Source organism: Neltuma alba, unplaced genomic scaffold, assembly GCF_004799145.2.
Source record: "Neltuma alba isolate B1F8T4 unplaced genomic scaffold, ASM479914v2 tig00011995_pilon, whole genome shotgun sequence".
NCBI lineage: Eukaryota > Viridiplantae > Streptophyta > Magnoliopsida > Fabales > Fabaceae > Neltuma > Neltuma alba.
This window is the reverse complement of record NW_021636568.1, coordinates 1-14,726: the sequence shown is the minus strand read 5'-3', so window position 1 is coordinate 14,726 and position 14,726 is coordinate 1. Positions and strand designations below refer to the sequence as shown.

The 14,726-nt window shown below is 37.6% G+C and overlaps 2 protein-coding genes and 2 pseudogenes across 2 annotated transcripts; 1 reads left to right on the top strand and 3 right to left on the bottom strand.

The window, feature by feature from the left end:
- Positions 1-287: 287 nt before the first annotated feature.
- LOC114720707 (protein FANTASTIC FOUR 1-like) lies at positions 288-1,257 on the bottom strand. Its single transcript, XM_028906382.1, has one exon. It carries the CDS (start codon positions 1,203-1,205, stop codon positions 288-290), a length of 918 nt encoding a protein of 305 aa, XP_028762215.1. The 5' UTR covers positions 1,206-1,257.
- A 4,868-nt stretch (positions 1,258-6,125) lies between these two features.
- LOC114720717 (uncharacterized) lies at positions 6,126-7,837 on the bottom strand (annotated as a pseudogene).
- A 1,025-nt stretch (positions 7,838-8,862) lies between these two features.
- Positions 8,863-11,521, top strand: LOC114720716 (chloroplast stem-loop binding protein of 41 kDa a, chloroplastic-like). The gene is given in 8 exon segments (XM_028906395.1): positions 8,863-9,005; positions 9,007-9,244; positions 9,367-9,488; positions 9,781-9,861; positions 9,863-9,881; positions 10,231-10,369; positions 10,505-10,782; positions 11,161-11,521. Coding segments are annotated over 8 exon segments (1,203 nt in total). The 3' UTR covers positions 11,344-11,521.
- A 449-nt stretch (positions 11,522-11,970) lies between these two features.
- LOC114720715 (RAN GTPase-activating protein 1-like) lies at positions 11,971-14,715 on the bottom strand (annotated as a pseudogene).
- Between the last annotated feature and the right edge of the window lie 11 nt (positions 14,716-14,726).

Below are 14,726 nucleotides of genomic sequence, written 5' to 3'. Positions count from 1 at the left end.
TGCCTTGCTCCTCTGTTTTTTTTTTTAAATTTTAATTTTAATTGTTTTATGCTTCCGGAGAGGACCAAAGAAAGAGGAATGAATAAAATAAAACGGATACAAAGGCCACAAAAGGATAGAAGGACAGTGTCCAATATAACTAATAACTATAATAACTACCAATTAGGACATTCTGAGACTCCAAGCACCAATCTTCCAATCATAAATAACCACTGAAATCCTAACAGGGAACTGAAAAAAATAAAAATGAAAGTGAAAGTGAAGATAAGATTAGTAAGTTCAGCTGCTCAAAGCCACACAGAGAGAAGAGAGAGCTCAAGTGGCCACCCAAATGGCTCCCAATTGGGCATCGCGTTGTTGTTCCTATTCCCACTTTCCTTGCACCTTCCTGGTCGGGCCAACTTTCTGTTTCCAATTTCATCATCAACAATATCGTTTAACCCTTCCAACTCCTCTGCATCAGTATCTTCATAATCTACGCCCGCAACTTCTTGTTCTTCCTCCTTCTCCTCCTCCTTCTCCTTCTCTTCTTCATTATCTTCAGCTACTTTTTCTTCTTCATCATCACCAGAAAGGAATGTCTGAAACATGGTAAGAGTGAGCCTGCCATTACTCCGCTGTGCTCGAAAACAAGGCTGAACAGAAGGGGTAGTTACAGCTTCCAAGATTAGCCTACCATCTTCACGATGAGACCTCACTTGAACCCCACCCAAATCTGTAATAGAAGTCAGAGGAGGTGGGAAGCTGTTTGAACGTTTCATTCTTCTGGACATAGAGTAACTTCTACAGGGTTCTGAGGTTTGTCTTGAGAAACAAGTGGTGCTATTTTCTGATGAAAGGAAGGAAAATTCGTCCAAGTTTCCACTGGCATTATCACTACCAGTCTCGCAACCTAGACTTTCTGTGCACATTTCCAAGCTCTTTCCAGTGAGCTTGGAGGAGGAGTGTTTCACAGCAGGATGGACATAGACGTTTTGAGATTGAGGATCCTCAGTTTTCTTGAGAGGCAGAAGAAAACTCCATCCACCCTTGTCAGCATTGTTGTCCATTCTCGTGGAAATTTCATCGTTCGTGCTGGATTTCTCTTGGGATTCAGAGAGTGAGAGGGACGCTGGTGGAGCCAATTTGAGCCTTAGAATTTGTGGTTCAACTGGCCAGGGCTCCAGACATGATCGAAACCCTTGACAAACACTTGAGGAAGACATTTGCGTTAGCCGCAAATACTAACTGTAACAAAAGGCAAAAGGAAAGAGCACAACAGGGGAAGGGAAAAAAGTTTTCCTCCCTTTTTTTGCCTCACTCTCTCACCAAGTTCCAGTTAAAACGATGAGAAAAATGGAGATCTGCTGTGAAGAAGAAGGATTTAAACAGAACCCATCTTTGGGTTCGCCTCAAATTGAAAATGGGTTCTGTGGAAAAAGGAGAGAGAAGGTAGGAGAGAACAGAGGAATGGGCATGAAGTAGAAGTGGGAAAGATGCATCTCAATATATAGTTGGGCAACACCAGAGTGCTGTCCGTAGCTCTATTTGTATACTTAGTAAATTATACATGTAGTAACCTTCTACTTCAAGTATCCCAAATATCAACTTTTTCAACGGAGTCCCTCTTTGTGTTAATATTTCGCTCTATCTGGTTATTAACACTCTGTTTCGTCGGTTTTGACTGTGTGTTTATGCCATATGCCCACACATACACACATACAAAATACATGCAAAGTAATTATCAAGCAATTTTACATGACAGCTGCCTTTACCAATAAGGACTTAATTGGATTTATATTACAGCCGAATAAAGTGAAGGAAAATTCAGTGGGAACATGACTAGTTGAAAAAGCACGAGACAAGAGTAGTGGAATATATCTCTGGTCAATAAACTTATACTAAAAAGATAAGGTGAAAACAAAAAATTAAAAGAAGCAAGAATTATGGAAGTAAGAGTATGATAAAGGAAGCTTTGTATGGTTCTGCTCATAAGCTGGTTGACCACCAGAAGACAGAGTGATCTTTTTGAGTCTGTCCAGAATGGATTCGTTGCTTTGGCTTCTATTTTTCATAGCCATTGGTTGAAATTCTATCGATGTGGCATTGCCATCAACAGAGCCTAAAGCTTAGCCACAGAAACCAACAACAGTTATACTACTATGTTTCATCATACTCACTACTCTGTCATTCCATCATTTTGATCCTTTCGTTATGTTCAATCACAAAGATTACATCTTTCCGTCCGAGTACTTTATTAGGGTAGTTTATTCTGGTGTTATTATTGTTTCTTTTCCTTCAAGATTCAAAATATCGTTCCTTGAACTGACACAAAAGACATACTCTGATGTAAGTTTATTCCAAACCTAAGATGGAATTCCGAGTGGTCCAAACTCTAAACACAGTGTTTAGTTACTTGAATCATCTTAGATAAACAATGGTTTGATGTTTTAAGTGAAAGTTACGTAAAGTTAACAGTGGGAACGTATTATAGGTGCTACTTTGTAGAATATATATAATATTCTTAGAGCAGACAGCGAGATATTTATGTAATAATATAAGCTAATAAAGAAATTTTAGAGTCAACCGACCAAACAAAGGATCAAGAGGAACCCATGCATAATAAAACCTTAGTATAATCGTCAATCTAATGTCCTTTTTCTTGACTTAGCTTTGTTTCATCAATCATGAAGTTTATGGCACGCGCTCTTTGAAATCTACGGCTAGTGCAGGTCGAAGCAAATTAGAAGAAATCGAGCATCGATTCATTATTACCTTTTCCTCCTTGGCCTTTCGTGTCTTTCCATTGGCCAAATCACTTTTACACTGTCAAAATCTGCACAGGACTCGCATATTTTGCTTGCTTCGACAAGTTGAAGAGCTGTTGAATCAAATAAAGCAAATCTACGAAAGCATGCAGTCTCTAAAAGCCTCATCCCTCCGTATACATATCTCTATAATAGCTTCTTCAACAATATAATCAGAAAAATACATAGCAGCATTTGGCTGTCTAGGAATCTGTCATGCACACACAAAAAAACACGAGCATCAATGCTTTGTATGATATTGCGTAATGTAACACTTCTCATTCATCTTCTCATCTAATGACTAACATGCAACCTCATAAATTCAACTAAACCCTAGGTTTTAGTGAACAACAAACGTAAGAAAGTTGCCACCTTGCACCGATCGACATGATTCCATGTTCAAACTGTAATATATAATTGTGTGTCTTGGTAGCTCAAGTCTCATTTAATAGCCAACAAAAAACAAATGTCATGTCTCATCACCGATAATTAAGTTAATGACAGGTGGCATACTACTATCACTTTGCCCTTTTAATTGAAACAGACCAATTTTTCACCAGTAATATTGAAAAGCAAAGCTGCTTAGTCATTTTTTGTTGGTGTTTGTTTTCTACATGCATGCATGTCACAAGATGCCCCAATCTGTGATGAGTAATTATGATCCATGAAATTAAAGGATAACACGTACAGATGACCGTCTTATTACATCTGAATAAATTGCTGTCATTGATTACCACAGGGATATAAACAGAGATAATAAGATATATAGTAAGAAAACGTGAGGACGTAAATCACGTCGATCATTTTCTCCGCCATGTCCTTTTATATAACGTTGATCACTTGATTGATTTGTGGTCCCTTGTTAACACGGCGAACCACCAACATTGGTTTATTTTGAGACGGGGATGACGTGAAACATCAAATATACGGTTCTGAGGTTAGCTTTGAGACAAATATGTGCAAAAACTGTGGAGGAATCTTATTCCAACAAAGGAGGACGGTATGAAATAAAAGCGATGGAAGAAGAAGAGGGGGACCTAGCATTCACAGTCCTTCTCCTCGCTAACTGCTTTTATTTATTAAGTGAAGAAATAAGAGGAAAATGTCGGGGGAGGCAAGAATATATGCGCCATGCACACTTTCTCAGGAAAAGGTCGAAGCCCTAGCCATCGAATTTGCTCGCATGATACACTTCGCAATCTACGTTTTGTTCTCAGTTGACCAACCAGGGAAGGAGAAACCCTAGGGCCAGCTAGACCTCATTATTATGTGCGTTCTAGGTGGAAGCATCGTTTGTTATTTGAACATGGTTTTGTAATATATATAAAATAAATTACAAAGATTTCTAGGAAGAAAGATTGATGATTCTATTCAAATGTTGACTTTTGACGAGGTTATTGATGGTAGTGCTGCTACTTTTATTATTTTTTTTCCTCTTTCGGTTGCATTTTTCAGGAATGCAGTGAGATCAAGATGGATAGCACAGGGGCACGTAGGCCATGCAAGCTTGTCATGAAACAAATGGCTGCTCAATGGTGAGTTGCAGAGGATCGATGGACCAAAAAAGAAAGGTATTTCCTCTTACGTTAATATAATATGTTGCGTGCTTTATTATGGACGGCGCAGAGATATCATTTTGGAAGCTTCAGTTTCAACGAATTTCTTCTCCGCGCGCGCAGCACTAACGATTCTTAGATTCCAAGGTAAGAGACCTCATTCCTTGGCTTCTAACGTATCAAGTGCAAGGACAACTCACAACTCGCCACCATTATTGTCTCAAACAGGACTTCGTTCCCAAATTTCCAAAGAGATGAAATGCCGATGGCATAGTTAATTTGAAGAAATTGAAAATTGGACCAGTAGTGGTTAAACTAATTAAGACAGAGGGGCTCAAGATCAATAATCCAATCATATACGTATAGTTGATCAAGGGTCAACTCAATAATCATGACTAAATTTATATGATTTAATTTTTTTCATGAGAATTTATATAATTTAATTAAATATATAAAAATATTTATATATAATCTAGAAAAGAGCAATAGTTAAATCAAAATATATTAATTCACAAATGAATGAAATATTCATATATAAACTGTACATACAATAATCTGATAAAATAGGGTTATTAACGAACAAATTTAATAGACTGATATTTTGGAAGGGTGGACAATAGTAGTTTAAAGTAGCATGCGAAATCAAATCCACAATTTCTACTTATAAGAGAATTTTCATGCTATTAGGTTACAAGATTTTTCACAATGCCATCTTAAAAAAAAAAAAAAGAATATTTAGTTTATTAATAAAATAAGAGTTCTATATAAAAGCTTAACAACTAATTTGTGAGTGGTAACAAAGTTAGTTGAGTTAGTTATTTATAATAAATGAGTATTGTCTTCATTAAAATACCTTTATTAATCGTATGTATTAAAATAAAAATCCTTTAACATGTGTAACCATCATGGGGATTGCTTAAATAAAAAAATAAATATGAAATAAATTAGATTGAAACTTCTAATTAAGATCAAATTAAGGCTCTAATTAACTCTGCTATTTAGTTAGGACTGGAGATTGTAATAGATAAAGGCAAATGAGGCTGAGCTGGGAATTTGGTCTGGCTTACTCAGGCCCAATTTCTTGGGGTCGGGATGGATTTGGGCCTGTGTGGCATTTGGAAACAGTAGGCCTGGCCTGGTGTTCCACAGTCTCTTTCTTGATGATGCCTTGGGTCCGAGATTCCCGAGTCTGTAATCTTTTTTAACCCTCTTTTCTCTGAAAAAACCTCAATATTATATGTTTCTCAACTAAATGCAGAAGAGGACAGCTCCTAATGAATTAAGGTTTGGATCTCTTGTCTACAAAGGTGACTGTATTTAGTGTGACTCGAACTCGTTTGCATTTAATAGAAGTATACTTATGCTTGTAGGGAAATATTTCTTGACTAAATAAATTAGAATTAAGTAAACTTTAAATTAAAAATTAAGGTGAAAGTCCCGATAACAGGGGTTAATGACAACGGTTGAAAGGCATTTTAATTTTCTGAGCACGGCTTGAAAACAAAACCCAAAAAAAAATGCTTGTTTTTATTTTTTGGACAGAGAACAGAGCCTTGAAAGCACAACAAAGAAAACCACAAGAATGTTCAACCACAAATACAAGACTGAATTGCAAAGTTATGTATGCTTTTTGCCTTTTCACAATTTCACAAACAAAACACTTGATTTCATCCCGTAATTCTTCAAATAAAGCCCATGAGATTTAAACGATCATTCTTACTTTATAAGTGTGTATATATATATATATAGTGTAAATAAAAAGACGCATGAATGTGCAGATAATTAATGTCAATAATTTATAAGTTTGATTTATTACTAGTACAATATTTGAATATTATGGCATCTAAGATTAACGGTGATGCCTGAAAATTTCCGTACCCACCTCATGATAGCTCTCGTCATCAAGCGAAACAGAGAACTTGAAGAGGAATACAATATATTACTATAAAATTTAAGGGTTTTGAAGAAAGACGATCCTCAATTTTTCAGTTTTTCTCATCATCCCCATGACTGCCCTCATTGTCAAGTGAAGGGAACTCGAAGAGGTCGCTCCTAGGCGTTTGAAATGCTTTCGTCTTACAATCATCATCATCATCTCCTTTTTCTTCTTCTTCTTTGTCTCCGGCAATTGATGGCAACGGAGACGAGAAGTCCAAGCACATTCCCTGGATGACCTGCTCGTATGATTCCGAGAGGTCTTGAGATGTATGTTGGTGGTACTCCACTAGCTGATGCAGGCACTGGTTTTCTCTTATCAGATTTGCGTTTTCATTGGCCAATCTGGATTTTTCTGCAAGTAATGCTTCAAGTTGAAGCCTCACCAGATCATCTTCCTCTGGCCTTATTCCTTTAGCAAACCCATCACGCAGCCTGCCATTCTCCTCTTCAAGCAGAGCACATCTTTCTTGCAAGAAGCTCAAGTCTGACTTTATAGACTTCAATTCTCTGGCAAGTGAGGCTGCTTTGCTTGCCATTAAAACTGCAAGCTGACATAGATAAAACAAGTACCTTTAAGCTGATATAGATAAAACGAGTACCTTTTATCTAGAAAAAGTAGTGCTTTTAGACATGGAACAAAAGCGCCGTTAGAAAGATGAATTGTACCAACATTTTTGGCTTTCTTCAGGTTTTTGTTTCTGTTTCTTCCTTCATTTGCCTTCTGGGAGTCATCCGCAGTGACTTCTGACAACTCACTCGGATCATACTTCCTTTTTGCTCCTTTTTTAGATTCGTCTTCTTTCTTTTTCTCTCTGATTCGGTTTCTTTACTCTCACCCTTGTAATGTTTGCTCTGGAATATGTCGGTCAATGTGGGCGGTTGACCCAATTCTCTGGCTCCCTTGGGTAAAAGAAAGGGCGAGAATTGTAAATGAAATGCCTAAGAGACTGATAATTCAACAAGGATCTGCAAAGAGAATGCATGAAAAATGCTCAAGTAGAGGTCAGAATTCAGAATAATACCTGTAAGGCATTGTCCAAATTGTTTGAAAGCAGAGAGAGAGTGTGGGCGATGGAGTCAAACCCCCTGATGAGCAGCAAAGAACCTTCCTTCAACCTGTTAGATTTTTCACTCTGCAAAATGAACGAAGCTCAAGAGCCCATTACTTAGTTTTCCCAGTACGGAAGAGAACCCATCATAATTTTTCTAGAGACGGAGACTAACCTCACGGGCAAGAGTGTGAGTAGAAGAATCATCATCGTTGGAGATTTTGGGATGACGATCATCAAGAATGGTGTCCATCCTGTTCCGGAGATTGCTCCAGAAACGCTTATCGGAAGAAGGGCTGAACAGAGGCGGAGAAGAAGAAGCCATAGGTTCACTAGCGGCCTCCTGTCAAAATAACAATAATAACCACAAAAAGCTGATGGAAAGTAGAAAGAGTGAGAGAATGATGAAGAATAAGAAACCTGGTTTAGTCGGAGAGGGGAGGGTGATGAGTCGAGAGATGTTGCCATTGCAGTGACTGGGGGAGAGGGAGAGAGAGAGGGTGAGGAGAAGGTGAGGCTCAAACGGATAGTTTCCACTTTTCAAAAGGCAGACTGGGGAGGAGAAGGATTGCAAGGGTTTAAATATAGATGGGCCCTACTGCCGTTATCTCCGAGTAACGTTCGGAAATCTGAAGCTCCTTTTCTTTTATTACTGTCACTACTCTACTATTTATAGTTGGCTGTCCCGTCCACACTCTATTTTGATTGGCCAATCCCTCAATTCTGACTTCTTGCTCGGCGCTCCCCGAAAAAATAAAAGAAAATTATAAAGAGTCTAAAAAAATTATAAAATAAATTCTAAAAGTTATTATTCTATTATGTAACTTATTATTATAAATTGTTTAGATTGTTATTGAGATTTTTTATAATTTTTTTAAATCTTATTATAATTCTTCCAAAATAAAAACACTTTACACATACAAATTATTTTTAAATTTTTTCATTAGCTTAATTTTTTATTAGGAAAATGACAGTAAAAATGATTTTTGAACTTAAAAATTTTTAAATAATCACCCAAATAAACAAAATTACAATAACAAATTGAAATTTTTAAATTTATTGAAATGACTATATTACTCATAATTTTTTTTCGAAAGTTAATTATAGTATTTCAATAAAAATTCAGGTTTTTATAAAATATGTAGACATGTAAATAAACAGATCCTCTAATTAATTAAGAGATAGTACAAGAGTTCCCAAATAATCATATTTAAAAAGAATAAATTTGCATAAAATCAAAATTTGGAAACTAAATTCTTTACATTCATTTGTTTAGACGAAGAACGATGGTAAAAAAAAACAAATTAAATTTGTATGCATTTCTTTTAATAGTTGCACTGACCACCTTATTTCTCTCCCTTGCGCCTCCCCAAAAGTAGGAGCATATCCCGTAAAACCCATCGTGCTTTCTTTGGTGTGATCCAGAAATTACCCAGGAAATTGACCTGAGGAGGCACGTATATAGCTAACTCTATCTTGTGTAAAAGCAACTGCTGGTTCTCATTCTCTGAGAAGCAACGGGATCGAGAATCAATGGCCTCTCTTGCTTCTTCTTCTTCATTCTTGCTTCACTCTTCATCCTCTTCCACTCTCCTACCACCCTCTCTTCCTTCTTCTTCTTCTCGCCTTTCTTTCTCTTCCTTATCCTATTCCTCCTCTCTCTCTGTTTCTCCCATCCTTCTCCCCCCACCCTTCCACTTTTACACGTTTTGCCACTCCTTCTGCTTTCACTCTGAGGGCTAGTGCTGAACAGAAGAAGAAGGTGCTTATTGTGAATACCGACAGTGGTGGGCATGCCGTGATTGGCTTTTATTTCGCCAAAGAGCTTCTGGGTAATGGCCATTCGGTCACTATTCTCACTGTTGGTGAAGAAAGCTCCGGCAAGATGAAGAAACCCCCTTTTAGCAGATTTTCAGTTATAAATTCCTATCTCGCTCTGAACATGATGTTTGCTTTCGCAACGCATATGTCTCTGTGATATTAGTGATGAATATTGTGAATCCCTTGTATTTACGTGCGAAATTGGAAAATATTCAGGAAATTGTGAGCTCTGGAGGCCGCACAATCTGGGGAAATCCAGCAGAAATAGGGAGTGTTGTGGGAGGGGAAACATTTGATGTGGTTTTGGACAACAATGGCAAGGACCTTGACGCTGTGAGGTTTGTTGCTTTAATTCTTGTACTTTGCTTGGTGATGCTAAATTTTGATGGAAAGTCATTGCTTTGGGTTTCATCTACGTCTTCCTCGGCATGATTGCGTCTTGCTACTTTGATCCCATTTCATAATAACGTTTTGTGTCTATAATAATGAGAATTAGTATCCTTGAATAAATAGTTGCTGGAAATGGCAAGGCAAATGCCCTTTTCTCCGGTTTTCCTTAAAATATATTCAGGAGTGAATATGCAATTGCTATTTCCAAGACACTAGCCTAACATCAATACACGCTTGTAGACCTGTGATAGACTGGGCCAAAAGTTCTGGAACCAAGCAATTCTTGTTCATCAGCAGTGCTGGAATCTACAAACCAACCGAAACCTCCCCATGTTGAAGGGGTATGTTATATTTATGATCTCAGTATATATATATACATACTCCGGTCCTAATTATAAGACCCAATTGACTTATTTGAGGAGATTAAGGAAGTAAGTTAAGTTGTTATTTATAATAAATAAGTGTTGTTATTCCTAAAATATCCTTGCTAATTAAGTATATTGGCTAAAACTATCATTATTAGAAGGATTATCTTGGAAAAAAATGCATAAATATAGAGAAAAAATGGATTGGTCTTATAATTAGGACCAAATAAAAAGTCAAATTGGGTCTTATAATAAGGACCGGAGGAGTATTATTCATGCGTGCCAATAGCAATATTAGCCGGAGTTGAAACCTCCTCCCATTCAGGATGTTGTTAAAGCTGATGCTGGTCATGTTGGGGTGGAGAAATATATTGAGGAAACTTTTGGCAGCTGGTCAATATTCCGGCCACAGTATATGATTGGCTCCGGCAACAACAAAGACTGTGAAGAGTGGTTTTTTGATAGTAAGTGGGAAAATCACAGACAAGCTTTATCTCTTATTTGTCTCTTGAAACGTCAGATAGCGTATGTAATTTCTTAGACAAGAGGTTGGCAGTAGATTTCATTATATGCCAACATATGAATATTCTGTGTTTCAGGAATTGTGAGGAACAGACCAGTGCCAATTCCTGGCTCTGGCTTGCAACTCACAAACATAGCTCATGTTAGGGACTTGTCTTCCATGCTTACTCTAGCTGTTGAGAAACCAGAAGCCGCGAATCATAACATTTTCAACTGTGTGAGCGACCGTGCTGTGACTTTGGTTGGAATGGCCAAACTATGTGCCCAAGCTGCACAGCGGCCTATTAACATCGTGCTTTATGACCCTAAAGCTGTTGGAATTGATGCTAAGAAAGCTTTCCCCTTCCGGAATATGGTAATTACACGTCTTTTACTTGACACACTGATGTTTCAAAAATTAGCATGACACTATGGTTATAGCATCAAATTTATCGAAGGTATGGAATACTACCACTCCGGGTCTTACCAGTTGATTGATTTGGAAATATTAAAAAAACTAAACAATTATTTTAAAATATTTATATTTATCATTTTTATCTGAACTAATTTGCCTAACTTATAAACTGATATATATATATATATAAGTATTTCATAAAGATCATATAATATATCTTATATTAAGTAATGGAGTTAGTATGATATATGAATGCCTTGCCCACCAGTGTATTGGTCACGTACTCATCTTACACACACAACAAAATACATGTTTTACATATGAGTGTGCATGATGCAGCACTTCTATGCCGAGCCTAGAGCAGCCAAAGTAAAGTTGGGATGGACATGCAGCACAAACCTTCCTGAGGACTTGAAAGAACGTTTTGATGAGTACGTCAAGATTGGGAGAGACAAGAAGGACATGAAGTTTGAGCTAGATGATAAAATATTGGAGTCCTTAGAAGTTCCAGTACCTGTGTGATCAATTCATACCCAAACCATACTGTAAGTTTTCCTGTTACCCTATGAGGAAACAAGTGTATTAGAGAATACTACTTGACCAAATTCTTCTTGAAAGGAGAAAGGTTTTAATAATTTGATATGCATATCTGTACCAGACCGTAGCTTATTCTGAGGATCTACTTCGGCTTTAGAATGAATCTATCGTATCATCAGTTTTCCAGAATGCACTCAAGCATTTCGAGAATCCACGATGGATCACAAATATTGCAGATTGATCATAAGATATAATAAACGTAACCTTATGGCCGAAAATTGTAGCCTAAATATGTCATACCATAATCATTTGTAGATTCTCCACATAAGCGGCATTTTGATAGCTAGTATCCAAGCTTTCAAGGTCCTGGCGATCAACAGATACATAAAATTCTTGGATTGTCTAGTCACCTACCATCACCAGGCATTCAGTCAAAACCTCAGCAATCACCCATAAAAGATGATGCAATAAAAGGGATAAAAAACGCACACAAACGAAGGTAGGAGTCACACAGCAACCTAAGATAAGAATTTCCGAAACTAAAGGTTTATGATGTTAATGGAATAATACATTTTTCACAGAAGGTCGAGTTAAGCTGAATGACAATCTTGGAAAAAAAAAAAAAAAACTTCGTCAACTGAAAATACGAATTGAGCTACAAGATTAAAATTATAAGTTACATTCATCAAGGTCCTAAGAATCCTGCTTAATGTTGAGTCCCTTCAGTTTTGATTCCAATTCATCATGATCAGCACCGTCCTCTTCAGTTTCGTCATCAACGTCATTGTCTTCTCCTTCCGGATCATTTTCATCCAAGGGACCAAGCATATGGGGGCAATTTTTAAATATATTTTTCAGCTCATCAATCCCTTCGTCAGATATGAAGTTGGCATCGATATTAAGCAACTTGAATCCAGCTTTCCGCACAACAGCTTGGCCAATAGCCTAGCTCCCGACCTTCTGATGGCATTAGTGCTCAAATCGACTTCATTTAGTTGGCCATGACCCTCTTCCAGTGCCTTGCTAATCAAAATTGCACCTTCATCCTTTAGCTCATTCTCAGACAGATTTAACTTGGTAAGGAATTGTTTGGAGGCTATGCAGGCAGCCAATGAAGCAGCACCTTTAGCACTAATATCGTTTCCAGATATTTCCAGAATCTCTAGTGATGGAGCAGATTCTTTGAGAGCAATAGCGATTGCTTCTGCCCCCTCATCCTCTAAGTTCAAATAACTGAGGTATATCTCAGTCAGATCTGCAAATGCAGGTATAACTTTACCCAGGGCAACTCCAGCTTCTACACCAAACATGTTGTCCCGCAAATCGAGCTTCCTCAAATGTGTACAAGTCCAAGGGCTTCTGCTAGGGCAATACCACCATCAGAGCCTACTCTGGTAGATGAACAACGAAAATCCTCCATAGCTGAAGAACGTTTCAGAATACCAGCTATAGCAATGGCCCCTGCATCTCCAGTCATGTTGTTATGAAAATGAAGAACCCGGAGCTTCTCAGTGGAAGGAATCAGTTCACAAACTGCTTTTGCAGCTTCCTCTGATATACCGTCATTCATCAAATATAGCTCCTCCAAGTTAGTTTGTGAACTTAGGAGTGACCCAAATGCCCTAACCCCCTTTCACACCCATGGCATTATTTGACAGATTGAGAGACTTTAAAGCACAACCTTTCAGCACTGATGAAAATATAGTCATCACTTCAAGAGCTTCTGCTTCAGGTCTTCCAGCAATAAAATCTGATAGATCAACTTCTGTCAATTGATGCTTAATTGATGATAGGATGGGTTCAGCAGCACACAAGCAGCATCCAAGCCAAAACTTCGATTGCTAAAGCATATCTTTGTATATGAATTTGGTTCTCTCAGGGGTTTCAGAAGTTCTGCAGCTTCCTCTCCATCAATAAAGGCTCTGCGCCCTCCGGATATATCAAAAACAGTATCAGCAGTCACGGTAACCTTTCCATCTATGGATTCTCCATCTTCCTTCATGCGAGGGCCTCTTTTCAATACCTCCAACATAAGCTTACTTGATTCTTTAGCATAAATTTGCACAGCAGAACTCCCATCACCGTCAGGCTCCTTCTCAAAATGTTGGTTAGCCATGGTGAACACTGTTTCCTCAATTTTCTTTGCATCCTCCTCAGCCTCTTCTCTGCTAAGCAGTCCATACTTTCGAGAGAAAATGGATGGAGTTGTCAGATTTTTGGTCATTCGCTCTACAAGCATTAACCTGGTACTCTGGCTAGGGGGCCATAATTTGATTGAAAATGAGCGATGCTGGTATGTCTGTTCTGTGGAATCCATACCAAAGCAACCTGTAACAACCATGACAGTAACATTAGATGCCTCTGCCAAAATTAAACACATAAGATGTCAGGTGCTAATTATTAGCTGGCAACTTAAAAAGAAAAAAAAAAACAGAGATAGATACAATTACTACTTACTAGAAGACACCAGGAGGATAACAAATTGTTCATGAAAAAAGGTCAACGATACAATGTATAGATTGTAGTAAACCAATAAGATAATTGTAGAAATAGCTGCCACAACAATGGCAAAGGGGATTGATTTGACCAGGGGAGTAAGAGACCCTACTGATCAGAAACAACACATCACAGTAGATTATAACCAAAAAGCTTTTGATATGGCTCGACTTGTAAACAAACTTATTATCATAAACCCAGATTGAAAGAACAGGTGGCACATAAAATATAAGCTCTCAGTTGAAAATTTAAGGAAGTATAATATGCTTACTATGACATATTACTTCAAATTTATGATACTATTTACACATAAATTAAAAAAAAAAAAGTCCGAAAACATCGGTTTGCACAAGTCGATAAGATGGTACGAAAGCAACAAAAATTTAATCTCGGCAGATTAATCAAGATTAATAGTTAAACACATATCACAGACCATAAACACTTTAATACGATAGACCAAATAATATGAATCCTGTGAGGCACAGGGCTTACAGTACTCCTCCAGCACAAAAGTTTTATTTCAGCATCTAAAGCCATGGTTTTTACCGATTATTACAACTCGAAAAATAATGGAAACACTAAAGACTGGTTAGATCAAATCCAAAGAAACCTGACCCCTAGGAGGACAAGTGAAGGAGAGAAATAAAAGAGCTTAAAGCAAGACCCAGGAGTCGAGACATGAAGCATTAACAACGAAGAATGTCCAGAAATAGATAAACAACGAAGAATATCCAGAAATAGAGCGAACAAAGAGAGGGATAAAAGAAGTGGTACCTGAGAGTGGTGAGTCAAATTCGATCAAAGAGATCCGAAGAAAACCCTAGAGCGAGGCTAAGGAAGAATCAGTAAAAAATGGGAACAGAGGAGCAGCT